The sequence below is a fragment of the Apodemus sylvaticus genome, chromosome 7 (genome assembly GCF_947179515.1).
Source record: "Apodemus sylvaticus chromosome 7, mApoSyl1.1, whole genome shotgun sequence".
NCBI lineage: Eukaryota > Metazoa > Chordata > Mammalia > Rodentia > Muridae > Apodemus > Apodemus sylvaticus.
Window position 1 is genome coordinate 91,281,775 of NC_067478.1, and position 16,074 is coordinate 91,297,848.

Below are 16,074 nucleotides of genomic sequence, written 5' to 3' on the forward strand. Positions count from 1 at the left end.
AATATATAGAAATATTTCGAAAAGCAAATATGAACGACATTGTTGATATCTTAAAAGTAATTGTGGAAGTTCCATTGACCTCACATATTAGTTTTCCATGTTTAGAATTAATTCAAATTTTATGTTTAAAAAGCCCATTTTTATTAGAAAATAGTGAGCCTTTCCACTTTAGTGTTTGTCATTTAAACCTTTCTTTCCTATGTCAATAAAAGTCTCATGTGAAATGTGATAATATTCTTGGCTCACATTGATTTTCACTAGATAAGTCATTAAAGATGATTTTCATAGAACAGAAGTGATACAATGAGCTCTACTTTCAATGACCTTGAGGAGTCATCAGAAACATCATTAATAACACATAGATGGATAGACTCTGGTTCTAGTGTTGAAAAGTGATAGTAATGCTTCTGAGCTGAGAACTTTATTTTGCAAATCCCTTACTTGTTTCTCTTGGAGGCACATTGCATAGTGGGAATAGATTAGTGTGATCACTATTCTTCAGTTATATAACTAGTAATGGAAAAGTCCCTGTGGTTTATTATAGAATAAGTTTTCTGGAGTATTTTAGTTTTCACTGTGAAATTCACACAGCACTCAATAAACTTTTATTTGGTTTCACTATAGAAATTGTGCCATAACATACTACAAAGCTCAACAATAGCAATAGATATTGACTACTTGAAAAAAGTGGAATACATTACTGATGGAAACGCAGGAGCTGTTTTTAATACTCTGGTAGTAAAAAAAGAGAGTTACTGTAGCTGGGAACACTCAGATGACTTATGGTCATCAAAGAAAGGGCATCAGGACTAGGGATCACAACTTAAAAAAATTTGACTATTTGACTCACAACTTAAAAAAATACAAATAATTGTACTGTCTAATGACAAGCTTACATTTATTATTTATGTAATTTTTATTTGGAATTGTTAGAACCACTAATACATTTGAGAATGTGGTATGATGATAATGAAAGGGAAAAGTTGATTACTTACTTATGTTCCTAAATTGCTGAAATGGCTTTTTGCTCAAATTTTTTTTTTCATGTTTGCAAAAACTGAAAGCTTTCCAATGGCAGGGATCAAAGAAAACATACTGAAAATAATACAAGTTGCAAATTCTCCTCTCGTGGTAAACATAAAATGAAATAAAAACAAAAATCCAAAAATCAAAGAAACACACACACACACACACACACACACCACAAACTATGATGAAGAATGTAGGAAAATATATTGATGAATATATTTTATTGACACAAAAACTTGAGTTCTAACTACAGGTAAAAAGGATACCAAATTCTGTTTAAAACTTTCTTTTGGTTATGGTTTTTATCAGAGCAATTTTAACATCTTTGTTCCTAAGACTATAGATCAATGGATTCATCATGGGGACCACAACGTTATAAAAGACAGAAGATATTTTTCCCTGGTCCATAGAACCAACTGAGGAGGGTTTTAGATACATAAATGTACATGAGCCAAAGAACAGAGAAAGAGCTATTATATGGGAGCTACATGTGCTGAAGGCTTTGGACCTGCCTGATGTGGACCGTATTTTGAGGATGCTGGAGAGGATAAAGCCATAAGAGGTAAAGATGATCACACTCGGTATAATAATATCCTTTCCTGCTACAATGAACAACTCGATCTGATTAACATAGGTGCTGGTGCAGGAGAGCTGGAGCAAAGGGAGGATATCACAGAAATAATGATTGATGGTGTTTCCATCACAGAAACTCAGTTTTAGGATACATCCAGTGTGGATCATGGCACCAGAAAATCCCATCAAATATGAACCAATCATAAGGTAAGAACATATCTTTGGAGACATGACAACATTGTATAAGAGTGGATTGCAAATGGCCACATAGCGATCATAGGCCATTGCTGTCAGCACGTAACATTCAGAAATTACAAAAAAGGCAAAGAAGTAGAATTGGGTCATGCATCCCTCGTAAGAAATAACATTCTTTTTTAATACGAAGTTCATCAGCATTTTAGGTGTAATGACTGAACAATAACAAAGATCTATGCCGGACAAGTTAAGGAGGAAAAAATACATGGGAGTGTGAAGGTGAGAATTCAGAACAATCAGCATGATCAAAGCCAAATTTCCAAATGTAGTTATCATGTACATAACCAGAAAGAGTAGGAACAGGGGTATTTGTAGGTCAGGCTGGCTGGTTAACCCCATCAATATGAACTCAGTGACCAAAGAAGCATTTTCCAGAGCCATATTTCTCTTAAAGAATCTATAAGAAGATAAAAGGTGAAATTAGGTAACAAACAACACACCACCAAAACTTCTCCTATATAAGCAAGTTATGTATTAGAAATGCCTGAAAGTTATTAATTAGAAAAACTGAGGGAAATGGGTAAAGCAGGTTGTCCCAACTCAAATTGCCCTTTCTCTCCTTAGTATCATTACTTTAACCCATCCTTTCATTGGAATAGAAGAAGCTAGAGTAACTTGGTTCTGAGCATCTAAATTGGACTCTTGTAGATAGAATTCAAACATAAAAAGAACTTAATTCTAGGGTTAGCTAATGTAGAGAACTCTATATCTATTCTGTACTTTACAGTTTAAGGGGACTAGCAGGTACTGATAGAATAGCTTTTTATAAATGGAAACCAACAGTTTATTGTATATACTTCAAAATGTAGTACCTTTTACTGGGTAATAACTATAGAGTTATCTATTGCATCAATAATGACTTGAAAAGATCACATTTAAAATGCTTTTCAGGTTCGACTGAGTTTGTCTCTTTCTCTGTCTCTGTATCTTTATCTCCATGTCTCTGACTCTGTCTCTCTCCCTATCTCTTTTTCTCTCTGTTTTTCTGTGTTTTTGTCTGCCTCTCTGCCTCTGTCTGTATCTCTGTGTTTCTGCCTGTCTCTGTCTCTGCCTGTCTCTCATTCTCTCACTGCCTCTATCTGCCTCTGTCTGTCTGCCTCTGTCTTTCTCTCTGACTCTATCTTTCTCTCTGTCTCTCTGTCTCTCTGTCTCTATCTATCTATCTATCTATCTATCTATCTATCTATCTATCTACCTCTGTGTGTGTGTGTACATATATTTGTTTGTGCATGGCCAGGTATGGAGAGGTAAGTGCTCATGCATGCTTGTACATGTATTTTTCCAGCATGTAACTCATAAAAAAATAGAGACTAGGACAAATTGAAAAATATACAGTTTGGTATAGAGTTATTGTCATCCACCTTGCAAGGAGTAATCTTTACTTGATTGTCTTAATCAAGAAAGTAGAGGCCATGCTAATCAGGGACATTCAAATACATATTTTCAGGGGCTTCTGTTCAGGTACTATTACTAGAATGTAGCTTTTGAAGTCAGCTGCAGAATTCCTTATGTTAAGTATTTAGAATCCACAGACTTGTAAAAACTTCCCTAGAGAAAACTAACTTCATTTTCCTGTTTGTTATTGATGGATCACTCTCCAGTTTAGTTACCAGTCCTCTCACAACAAAACCCATAAATTCAGAAGTGAGCTTTGTCTACTGAAATAGGACATACTGATGAGGGCACCAAAAGCAACTGCTATTTTATTAACTCTATAGATATCCTCCGCCCAGTTTTCAGAATGTTTCTCAGTGACTTTTGGTTAAATTTTATCTCTTTGATGATTAGAAAAGAAAGGAAGGTCTTAGACACAAGATTCCAACTTTACATAAAGCCTTACTGCATACATAATAAGCTCAAAACTTGAAATAAAAACATTTTATGACTTCTATTATATGTGTGATCTAAGAGTTCTGTAACAAGATTGATGTCATATAGGACATAGGCCACACATATAGGACATAGGATGCTGGTTACTAGAGCAAATGGGAGAAAACACTCAGGATTAAACAGCAAAGGAGGGTCACATGTCACTGTATAAAATCCCGAGTAAGGAAAAAAAATGCTACAAATAAAAGTTGTTGTTTTCAAACACATGAGAACTTTGTCTTAAAAAGAAATCAATTCAGTGGGAAAAGATGTTCAGACCTGGAGATCTACTGGTCAACATATTAACAGGAATTTTGCCTGATTGTCAACTTGAACTGTTAAGAGAGTATACCTTAAGGTCACCTTCTCACTGTACACACATTAAAACCAAATAAAAACAGGACCATGTTCAAGAAAGCCATGTTTGAATTAACTTTATTGTTGAGCATTTCATAAATATATGGGTTAAAATAAATTTATCTCAAATTAGCATTTTAGAGTTAGAGATATCTATGTGAAAGTGTCAATGAAAAAGTTAAATATAAATATAGAATTAAAAACTTACCATCCGTTGCTGAGAAAAGTTTTTTTGCTTATTATGGGTTTTATTTACCTTGGTATCATGAGGAGAATTTGGATGTCCTTGATTCCCAGGTGATGTAGTACAAAATTAATATCCTATACTTGCTGGAAATCCTTTTGAATTACTGATCATAATTCACAAAGATATTCCCTAACACTGTGAAGAATCACAGGGAACCATAAAACTTTTCTTTTTTGCATCCTGGCAACTGAGTGAGATAGCAGATATTTCATATAATTTACTGTATTGCTACATGTGGCTATGGTTAAGGAAGGGGCTTTCTCAGTCTCTTCTCTGGATACAGGCCTCAGATATAAAGAGGAAACGGAGTTATTTCATTTGCATGCTAGGCTTTGATGTATGTCTAGACCTTTAGGGACCAGTTATCTATTCTGTTATGCCTTCTCCTTTAGGGAATGTGCTTTCTCCTGCTTGGACCAATACTGAGCTCCTGCCTACCAGTCACACTCATCTCTTAAGGGAAATTTGCTGATTTGTTTTTTCTCTTTGCTACCATAGCCATACAGTTTAGTGTCATTGTTATCTACTATCTCACTTTTATGTTCTTATAAGAAAGTCAGCTTTTGGAAAATATTTTTCTTGTTGTCATGTTTTGTTTTTGTGATCTGTATCAAACTCAAGAAGTCACCCATGCCAAGCATGTGCTCTACCACTGAGCTGTAACATATCCAAACATCCCAAACCCAAAATCACATTTCTTGTTCTGTGTGAGGTGGTATACTCTTTTAATTCCATCACTCAAGAGATCAAGGCAGATATATCTCTGTGAGTTCAAGGCTAGCTTGACTCTACAAATTAAGTACCAGGACCGCCATGGTTACATAAGCATACATATTTCCTAAAAAATTCAAATAAAATCACATTTATGGTACATCAACTCAAATTAATATTTTAAACAATTATTTAAAAATTCTGATTGGTGCTCTGCTTTGTCATTAACAGTTTAGTAATGAGATGAAGGTTTTTTTCCATCCAAAAAACTTGTCATTTAATGGTTAAAAAACAAACGAAGACTAATCTTTAAATGAAATGCATAAATGTACTATCTATATATTAGTATAAATAGTAAAAGTTTAATCTCATGTATTGGTTTGTGTGTCTTTTTTCTGTTTTCATCATTTTTTTATCTTGCTAAACCCTAGCTAGCAGATTGGTGGAAAATTAAGGTAGAAAGGGAAGCTATACAAATGATCATCAAAACAATAAATGTTTCTAAGTGTATTAAATATGATTATCCAACAGAAAATGCAAATTAAAACAACTTTGATATCATCTTACTTCATTCAGAATGGCTATCATTGGGTAACCAAATTACAACAAATGCTTATGAGGATGCAGAGAAAGAGGGATCCTTATCCACTTTGGTGGCAGATAAACTGGTAGAGCTACAATAACAATCAGTATAGGGGGGGTCTTCAAAAAGCTGGAGACAAAAGTAACATGGCTGAGTTACACCATCGCTGAATACATGCCCAAACTGACTCTATATACTACTACAGTGATATATATCCATATACATTGAATACTGCTCGAATTTCAGTGGTCAGAAAATAGAATTGGCCTGGATATGAGTGAAGTATTAATGGATAAAGAAGAATCATATCATTCTCATGCCTGAGTCTACAAATGTGTGATATTATGTAATTAAGTTTTGCAAACCAAAAGTTTCTTATTTCGTATGCTATTTTATATAGATAATTTGATAATGATGAATAAACTTTTTAATATGTTGTTGAACTGCTTATATTGAATTATTTTTGAATCTTTGGAATGAAGCAAAGTTCGCATTGTGATTGCTTTTTGGGACGCATTGTGAATTTGATATAATAGATTTTACCAAAAAATATTTCATACCCTTTGGTTAGTAAGATAAACATAATTTATTCTTCAATTGTTTTTTGTAGTTTGATAATTGGAATAGTAGTTTATATTCTCTAATTTAGAATATGAGATTTTTCAGTATGCTACAAAGATCTTCTGAATTTCATCAAACTATATTGTAAGGTCTCCGATTTCTATTTTTAATCTTATTAATTTGTGCCTTATCTCTTTTGGTTAATATGGATAAGGAATCGATAGTTTTAGTTATCTTTTCAATAACCCATTACATCTCTCTTTACTTTTTTGTAATACTAATTTCATTTCTATTTCTATTTCTTTGTTTCTTTCTTTCTGCCTTTCCATCTTCCTTTGTTCCCTCCATCCCACCTTCCATCCTTATTTCTTCCTTCCTTCCTTCCTTCCTTCCTTCCTTCCTTCCTTCCTTCCTTCCTTCCTTTCTTTCTTTCTTTCTTTCTTTCTTTCTTTCTTTCTTTCTTTCTTTCTTTCTTTCTTTCTTTCTTTCTTTCTTTCTTTCTTTCTTTCTTTCTTTCTTTTTCTTCTTTTTATTCACTTTACATCCAGCACACTTCACTGGCCCCTCCCAGTCACCCCCTCACACAATCCTTCCATTTCTAGTGTCTCTGCCTCAATATTTATTATTTCTTTCCACTTACTTGGGATTTAATTGATTTTTATTTTTCTAAAATCCTAAGATATTCTATTAAGTTATATTTTTAAATTTTCTCCAATTTTCAAAACCTAAGTATTGAACTCTGCAATTCCATGATCTGCCATTTTTCTTACACCCACAGGTTCTTTTATATTATATTTTCATTTCATTCTGTCCTACAAATATATACTTTCTTCTGTATTTTTTTAGAACATTCATGATTAAGACATAGGTTATGTTGCTCAATCTCTGTGACAATATTTTCTCATATTCTTGATATCAGTTTTATCCACTATAATCAGTTAAGCCACAAGAGACCACTTCAGTTTTTTCCTCTTTTAACTGAAGCACTCTTTATGTCCTAAAATATCTATTTTTAGAAAAGTTGCACAGGCTCCTGAGAATAATGTATTTTCTAGTTTTTTACACAAGTAACACTTTCATTTCTGTTAACTTATTTTGATTTATGTTTTCATTTAATTCTGTATTTTATTTTTGCCTTAACATCCCACATGGTGATAGAAATGGGGTATTGAAATTAATATTTGTGTGCGCTAATACTTGATACATTTATATTTAGAAATATAATATCCTCTAGCCTGATTGTCCATATGAACTGATATTCTTTGTCCATATGGAATATTTTTAAAATATGAATACTGATAAACTGGTTTGCATTTTAGTTGCTGTTTGGAATTCAAATTTCTAAACTATCACTCTAACATATTTTTGTATTAACCACTAATTTGCATTTCTTGGAGGAATATAAAAAATCAAATCTATTTTATATCCCAATCTTCTAGCATGTGTCTTTAATTAGAGAACTGAGATTGCCACATTTATGCTTAATTTTGAAAATCAGTTGCTGTCATTTTACTGTTTTATAATATTCGACTCATTTCTAATTTTCATGTTCTTATTGACTGTTCTAATACGGTTTATTCTTTTCCAGTTTTGTATGTGTGTTTATCTTTCTCTTCAGTATTAGGCTTTCTTCAGGTAACTCTAGGCTTTGTTGTCATAAATTACTTTTCTTTGCACTACTTCTGTATATTAGATGCATCAGCATGAATCATTATGGTTGTCTCCCTTTCTGATTTTCATTTAATGAACTTTAGTTCTATTAGCATTGCACAAAATATGTCCATAAAGTTCTTATTACATAGTTAGTACAGAATGCTTGTGCTATGTGATTATATAGTAAGGAGAAATGCAAGCTGATGTTCCAAAAAGAATAGAAGATGAGAAAGAAGGAGCCTACAACTCAAAATTCCATTTGTGATTTCATAAACCTTTAACCATAATATAATCTGATCACATTCTTTTTGAAATGGGCTAACAGTTTACTTGTTCCTTGTTTACATCAAGTAATTTCAAGATAAAGCCACCAAATTTTTCTTGTATTTATTAAGAAGGAATCTACTTTTCTATGTCATCCTGTATGTCCAAACTTTCATATTGTTTTAGATACATATTCTTTATTAAATGTAGGAGCAATGGAGCCCCATGCTTTTCTTTCATTTAATTTTAGCTGTGACAATTTTCTCTTTCTCTGTCTCTCTATGTATATCTCTCAGTTTCTTTGTCTCTGTTTCTGTCTCACTTTGTTTCTCTGCTATTGTGTGTGTATGTTGTATTTAATTTTGTGATATATGCACATGTAACAAAGACTGGTGTCAAGTCCCTGTGTTATCACTCTCAGCCCTAGTCATTTTAAATAGAGTCCTCCTAACTAAATATGGAGGTGGTATTTAGCCAGCAGGATCCAGTGTTCCTCCTGCCTGCATATATAACAGCTCCTGTTTTATAAGCATATATGTATGTAGTCCTGGATTTATTATAATGAGGTTTCTGAGCTCCACACTCAGACCATTATGTCTGTGCAGCAAATGTTTACAGTATATAAACAATCTCTCTATCCCCAATTTTTGTCAAAAAAAAAAAAAGCTATGAGAAAACACCAAAATAGTGAATGTTATTCTAGGACAAAGCTGTGTATTGTTAATTGTTTACTAATCTTCAACACAATCAACATTTGTTCTCTGATCTCAAAGGTAAAAAGAATACAACATCCTATTCTAGAAGTGAAATATAATAGTTTGGGTTTGAGAACAAATTTTCTCTTATTACTTGACTTATCCATTTGTTTAAGTTTTTCCTGTGGAAGTAGGACGTTTGAGTGATGATACATTTATATTGAATCAGTATATAAGTCCAAAGACCAGAAAAACTTTAATTGTTTCCAGATATTCTGATGGCAGACAGATATAAATAATTCATTATTACCTATAATTTCAACTTAGAAACTATATTCTACTTAGAAAAGTCTAGAAAGTTCAATATATTTAAGGGCTTTTAATTTATACATGAAACATAGTGGGGTGCTTAAATTTCAATTTTTAAAAATTTTCTAAATTACTGGCTTGACATCTAATTACCATCCCTCTTTCATTCCCTATAAATTCATTAGTGATTAATTCATATGGTATATGCACATCAAAGTACATATGCAGAAGCCTGAGGACAACCTTTTGGATATAATTTTCTTTTTCCTTCTGTCATGTTGGGTTTTAGAGATTAAACATAGAACATCATGCCTTGCAGCACATGCCTTTGCCTGATGAACGCTGTCATCTAACCACTGTTTTAGTTTCTTATTCCACAAAAATATAGCCATTTCCCTTTTATATACAAAGATAATTATCTTCTAACAATTGTAGACTGTATCTTTTCTTAAAACTTTGAACATAGAAGATAATAAAGGATCTCACATAACAAATATGTCTTTTGATTGAAATGTCTTTGATGCAGTTTGATTGAAATCTTCTAAACCCTGGGTAGGAGGTAACTCACACATTTGGCTTTGTGTCTGCTAGGGTATGATGTCATGTTGTTAGGCTCTTTTCTTTCCGAAACTGATCTTAATTATCAAACACCTAAAACTATTCGAAATTCATATTTTTGATCATTTTTGTACAAAAATCTGGCTTTTTAGGCAGTCCCTTCCAAAATATTTTAAATCACAACAAAAAGAGTCATTAAACTATTTTCTGACAGAATATAAATCAACATTTATCCTGGTAACTGTGTTAATTATCTAAAACCAAAACAGTTGGATTTCTAAAGGAATAGTGCTTTTGTTTACTTTCTTTTTTCACATTTACTGAAACAAATTTAATAAATATTGTGTCAGAGAGTAAGAAAGAGGGCATTCTTTTACTTGAGGTGTAATTTTGACAGCTTAATTATAATTCTTGGTGCACATCAATATGCTATCCATGTGTTTTATATATATATATATATATATATATATATATATATATATATATATATATGTGTGTGTGTGTGTGTGTGTGTGTGTGTGTGTTTGTATAAGTGTGTGTGTGTGTGTGTGTGTGAAATTTATAGTGTGATTTGTTGGTACAATGTTTAATACAAAATTACAACAAACAATCTCAATGTTTAGGGTTTACAACAGCAAAATGTATTGCAATGATAATTTCTGCTGAACTTTGTCTGTACATAAGATATTCATTTGTGAAGTTGTATGATGAGATTAAAGATAGACAATGTGTCATTTGTGAGTTCATTAAAATATAATAAAATTATCACACTTTTATTATATTAGCAATATTTCATCTCAGCATTTGTTTGATCACTTAATGAATAATTTATCTTTCCTACAGAAAAAAATCAATAACAATAATTAAACTGTAATGAATTAAATCTTTTTAACATGACAAAAATATGTAATAAGTGATAAGGAGAAAGGAGTAGCTATTATTAGCAAAACATGCAAACAAATTTAGAATATATTTAATAATTACACAATACAATAGGAAGACATTTCATATTATTATATTTTAATAAAATAGATAAATTTCCACATCACTAAAAACAAATACAAGTGCTGTTTCTATCACAGTTTCCACCTACTCAAGGTTTTCTTCAGGGCAACTTTAACATCTTTGTTCCTCAAGCTGTAGATTAAGGGGTTCATCATGGGAACCACATTGGTATAAAAAACTGAAGAGATTTTTCCTTCATCCATAGACCCAGCTGAGGAGGGTTTAAGATACATAAATGCTCCTGATCCAAAGAAGAGAGAAACAGCAATTATGTGGGAGCTGCAAGTGCTGAAGGCCTTAGACCTGCCCTCATTGGAGTTGATGTGGAAGATGCTAGAGAGAATGAACCCATAAGAGATAAAAATGGTGATGCTAGGCACAAGGATATTGATGCCCACAACAATGAAAACCTCCAGTTCATTGATGTAGGTGCTGGTGCAGGAGAGCTGCATCACCGGTAGGATATCACAGAAGTAGTGATTGATGGTGTTTGCATCACAGAAGGTCAGTCTTAGCATGCATCCTGTGTGAGCCATGGCTCCAGAAAATGCCATTAAGTATGAACCAAGCATAAGATAGGAACATATTTTAGGGGACATAGCAATATTATATAAGAGTGGATTACAGATAGCCACATAGCGATCATAGGCCATTGACATTAACACGTAACACTCAGAAATAACAAAAAATGAATAAAAATAGAGTTGGGTCATACACCCAATATAAGAGATGATATTCTTATTTATTATGAAGTTTAATAGCATTTTGGGTGTAAACACTGAAGAGTAACAGAGGTCTATCAAAGACAAGTTAAAGAGGAAAAAATACATGGGGGTATGAAGGTGTGAATTCAGTCCAATTAGAATTACCAAGCCCAAATTCCCAGTCATAGTTACAATATACATAACAAGAAACAAAAAGAACAGAGGGAGTTGGAGATTGGGCTGATCTGTTAAGCCAATCAGGATGAATTCAGTCACAATAGACTTATTTCCAAAAGCCATTCTTTTCAATTGGAATCTGCAGTCATAAGACAATGTGTTACATTCATTACAAGACAATTTAGCTCTTAAGATATATATCTTATCACATATATATCTTGCCAACAACATATATTCACAAGAAAATTTCAAGTCTACCTCAATCTCAAACTGTAGAATTTTCCTTTATCATGACTATGAGTAGCATAGTCTCCATTATTACAGTCGTTCCAAACTAAATATGTCAATGATCCTCAGCTACTTATACTAATTAATGAAGACTGGATCATTTTATGAAAATGTGAATGCTCAAGAACCAAAGCATAAGGAAGTTGAAAGTGTAGAGAAACAACTTTCACGTCATTACTTATTGCTTTACTTGTTTTACTTGATTTCTAGGGAAAAAATAGCAAGGAGCTTTAACAATTGGTGCTGACCTCTACTCAGATTAAATAAAACTAGAAAAAGAATCAAACTTTTTTCATATGCAAGTAAGGACTCTGTCTATAGGCAATGTTACTAACTAATATTCATCACTAATCAAAGTTGTAAATTTACTATTAAAAGTTATGAACTTGGAGAAAGAATTATTCATACTGTATTTTTAAACTATCTCTCCTTTCTATCTGGATCATATTTATGTCAGGTGTACTTACATCTCAACGTTTAATAAGTGGGAAAGAAATGAACCTGTCTTATATCCCTGAACTTCCCTTATTTAAAAAAGACATTAAGGTATATAGATTTGACAAACTCACCCTTGTTGAGGCAGAAAACATTGGTGTTTCCTTATTCTTGTTTGAAATGAAATTTTCAGGATTTGTATATCATTGGGGCTTTTGTTGTTGTTACTAAGACTTAATTAGTAACTTATCTTAGAAATATTTAAGATTTCTAATGTACATTTTTTTGGTTATGATTTTTGATTACAGAGAAAGTAATCAAAAGAAAGTTTTCTCTTTTTCATAACAGAGAAATCGTTCTCGTGTTGGTCAATTTGCAACTTTATAAAACAGAAAAGCTTTGATGTGAGGGTAATAATATTAATACAGTATACTGGGCTTTAAACACAATGAAATCTTGTTTGTTCCCTTCCCTTGAGAACAGACCCATGATGTATGAAGGGAATATGAGGATTTTGTTTACACCATGAGCCAAGATCTATCTTTAATTCCTAAGGGACTAAAAATTTTACCGAAGTTTTTCATTCACCCTCAGACTTGTACAATTCCCAAGGCAAGCCCCAAAACAAGATCCTATCTATATGTTGTATCCATATCTGAGGGGAATATGTGGTATTATTTCATTCCTTTCCTGCAAGGGTACAGCCCCAGCATAGGCTAGGTCCCTCAGAGGAGATAAGGCATAGAAGAAGGAGAAGTGAGTCAGACACAGTGGTCAGAGGCATTCTTGTAGCCTGACTGACTGGCAGTTGAGGTTCTTCTTTATTTGTTCACAACTCAGTAGGCAGGAATAGATTCATGCTGTTCCAAAACTTAGATCATATCATTTTTGTCCTCAGACATGTGTTTGCACTTCCTATTCATCACACATAAGTTTAGTCATGATTGCTAAACCATGACACAACAGTTATCTTTTACTATCATTTTTCCTCATCAACCCCATACCCTAAGAATCTAGAGGCATAGTTTGAGAGATCATGAAACATAGGCTTGTATCTTTTATTGTTTCAAAGACACTAGATAGAAAATCTCCAGGCGAGCCTGCATAAACTGCTGTGCTGAAGCAGTATATTATCAACTTTTCATGGGCAGAGTGTTGATTGTATTAGCTCCAAGAGAAATTTTCAGGTCAAAACCGCTGCAGTAATTATTCAATTTTTGTCATAATGTGATGTTTATATCTTTGTAAAATTCATTTATATGTCTAATCTTAGTATTATTTTGTTCCTCGGACATACAATACTGCAGTGTTCCTGCACAAGCTAACTTTTCTATGAAGTGTAAGTCGTGATTCTTCATTATTTATTATTTATCCACACCATTCTTTCTCCATCAGTTTAAGCTTCTGTATAGGGAGGGCATTGTCTACTCCAGCAATCTAATTTTGTTCCTGTATCTTTTCCTGGAGGGGCATACCATATGCGCCCCCTAACCTTCTATGCTATACAATCTCCTGATCATATAGTAGAAAGATGCTTTTAATCTGATATGCTGCCAACTCCTCTAGCCAACAGAATCTTGTTCACTTTTAAAAGCTTATTTTATTCCTATTATCTTGTTCCTGAGTAAGTAGAGGGGCATATGTTCCAAGAGTGTCTTAAGTCAGAGATTCATATGGAGATCTCTGGTGTCTTCATTTGAATCACAACTTCCAGGTCATAAGGAAGTCCTTCATGTATGGCCAAATAAGGTTATCTCCCTAAGAGCATAAGGGGTAGCATGCTCAGAATGTTCCTGGGGAAGCTTAGAAATCTATATTCCTGGAAGAGGCATAAATTGTTGGTTCCTAAGAAATTTCCCACTGATCGCATATCCCCAAGTTGTAGAATATTAAACAACCCCCTTGTACACACAAGTTACTATGCAATAGGCTGATACCAAGACTCAAAGTGGAGTACAACAGGACAGCAATTGGATTGCATGGCTCAGTTTTGCTGAATCTTTGTCAGCAAATTGTGTTTGTGTCCTTATTACGTGCAGGGAATCCTCTGGGTATATGCCCAGGAGTGGTATAACAGGGTCCTCTAGTATTATCATGCCAAGTTTTCTGAGAAACTGCAAGTGTGATTTCCAGAGTGGTGGTACTAGCTTGCAATCCTACCACCAGTGGAGGAGTGTTCCTCTTTCTCCACATCCTCACCAATACCTGCTGTCTCCTGAGTTTTTTTTTATTATCTTAGTCATTCTGATTCCCTAGAATGTCATAAGAACACATGCTCCGCTATGTTCATAACAGCTCTATTAATAATAGCCAGAAGCTGGAAAGAACCCAGATGTCTCTTAATGGAGGAATGGATACAGAAAATGTGGTATATTTACACTATGGAATACTACTCAGCTATTAAAAACAATGAATACATGAAATCCTTTAGCAAATGGATGGAGATCTAAAATATCCTCCTAAGTGAGGTAACCCAATCACAAAAGAACATCCTGGTATGCACTCACTGATATGTGGATATTAGCTCAGAAGCTCAGAATACCCAAAACACAATTCACATATCAAATTATGTTCAAGAAGAAGGACGGAGAGGCCCCTGGTCCTAGAAAGGCTAGATGTAGCAGTGTAGGGGAATACCAGGATAGGGAAGCGGGAAGGGGTTGATTGGGGAACAGGAGGAGTGAAGAGGGCTTATGGGACTTTCAGAGAGGGGGGAACTGGGAAAGGGGAAATCATTTGAAATATAAATAAAAAATATATCTAATAAAAAACAACAAGAAATTATGTTTGCTTTCTGATTTTTGCTGTTCCTATTATATATAGCTGGGTCACTTCAGACATTTAAAATAGAAATGTCCTATATGTTCTCATTCTATATTTCCTATTTCTTTTGTCTGAAAATTTTCAATAATTGCAGTAGCTCAGTTCAATAGTCTGTATTGGAATACTTCATTTTATACAATTTCCTACCTCCAGGTTTTACTTTCATAATGGTTAGTAATTGTAACATAAGTTTCCTTCTAAGAATTCAGTATAATTAATTTTATTAGCTAAACGATTTTTGCTTTTTGTTTATAATTTATACAGTTGCAATCATAACTAAGAGCACATATTTCATCAGGTTACTATGACAACTAAATAAAATTCTGTAAGTAAGTTGGTGATAACATGGTGGCACATGGCAAATACTTAAAACAACACAGTGTATTGCTATTGCTCTTGGTTGCCCAGCAAAGCCAGATAGAAATACCTTATTCCTGAAGAATACACTTTGGCTTCAGGACAGAAAAATCATACTTGAAAGGAAAAAGAATCTTTCTCTTTTTTTCTGTCTCCTGGGGATCACTCATTGTCTGGGAAATCATTATGCATAATGATGAATATAAAAAGACATTAATGATATCGCTACCTACATACAACATTGCGCATGTACAAGTCAAGAAACCACCACTGGTGCAATAATGGAAAGGCTGTTTAATCAACTGTTTACTTTATGGTTTTGTGTTCGGTTTCAAAGGGGGGATATTTAACACGGTACTGAAAGCCTTTCCAAACCCATGGATAGCAGGATAGTTATATTATGGAAAACCTACTGAACATGCATTTATGAAAGGATCATCTTTTCAGATGGACTCCTAATCTTTATATATATATATATATATATATATATATCCATAGATCTTCACTGTTTTCTTTTTTATTTGATATATTTTTTTTACATTTCAAATGATTTCCCTTTTCCTGACTCCCCACTCCCAGATATTTCATATTGCAGATGGTGGTAGTTATTTCCGAGATGCT

The 16,074-nt window shown here is 33.4% G+C and overlaps 2 protein-coding genes across 2 annotated transcripts; both read right to left on the reverse strand.

Moving 5' to 3' along the window:
- Positions 1-1,305: 1,305 nt before the first annotated feature.
- Positions 1,306-2,238, reverse strand: LOC127690020 (olfactory receptor 145-like). The gene has a single exon (XM_052189589.1). The coding sequence runs from the start codon at positions 2,236-2,238 to the stop codon at positions 1,306-1,308; it is 933 nt and encodes a 310-aa protein (XP_052045549.1).
- Positions 2,239-6,997: 4,759 nt separating this feature from the next.
- On the reverse strand, positions 6,998-11,676 carry LOC127690021 (olfactory receptor 8B3-like). The gene is made up of 2 exons (XM_052189590.1): positions 10,758-11,676; positions 6,998-7,017 (listed from the first exon to the last, which is right to left on the reverse strand). Exons 1-2 carry the CDS (start codon positions 11,671-11,673, stop codon positions 6,998-7,000), a joined length of 936 nt encoding a protein of 311 aa, XP_052045550.1. The 5' UTR covers positions 11,674-11,676.
- Positions 11,677-16,074: the final 4,398 nt, after the last annotated feature.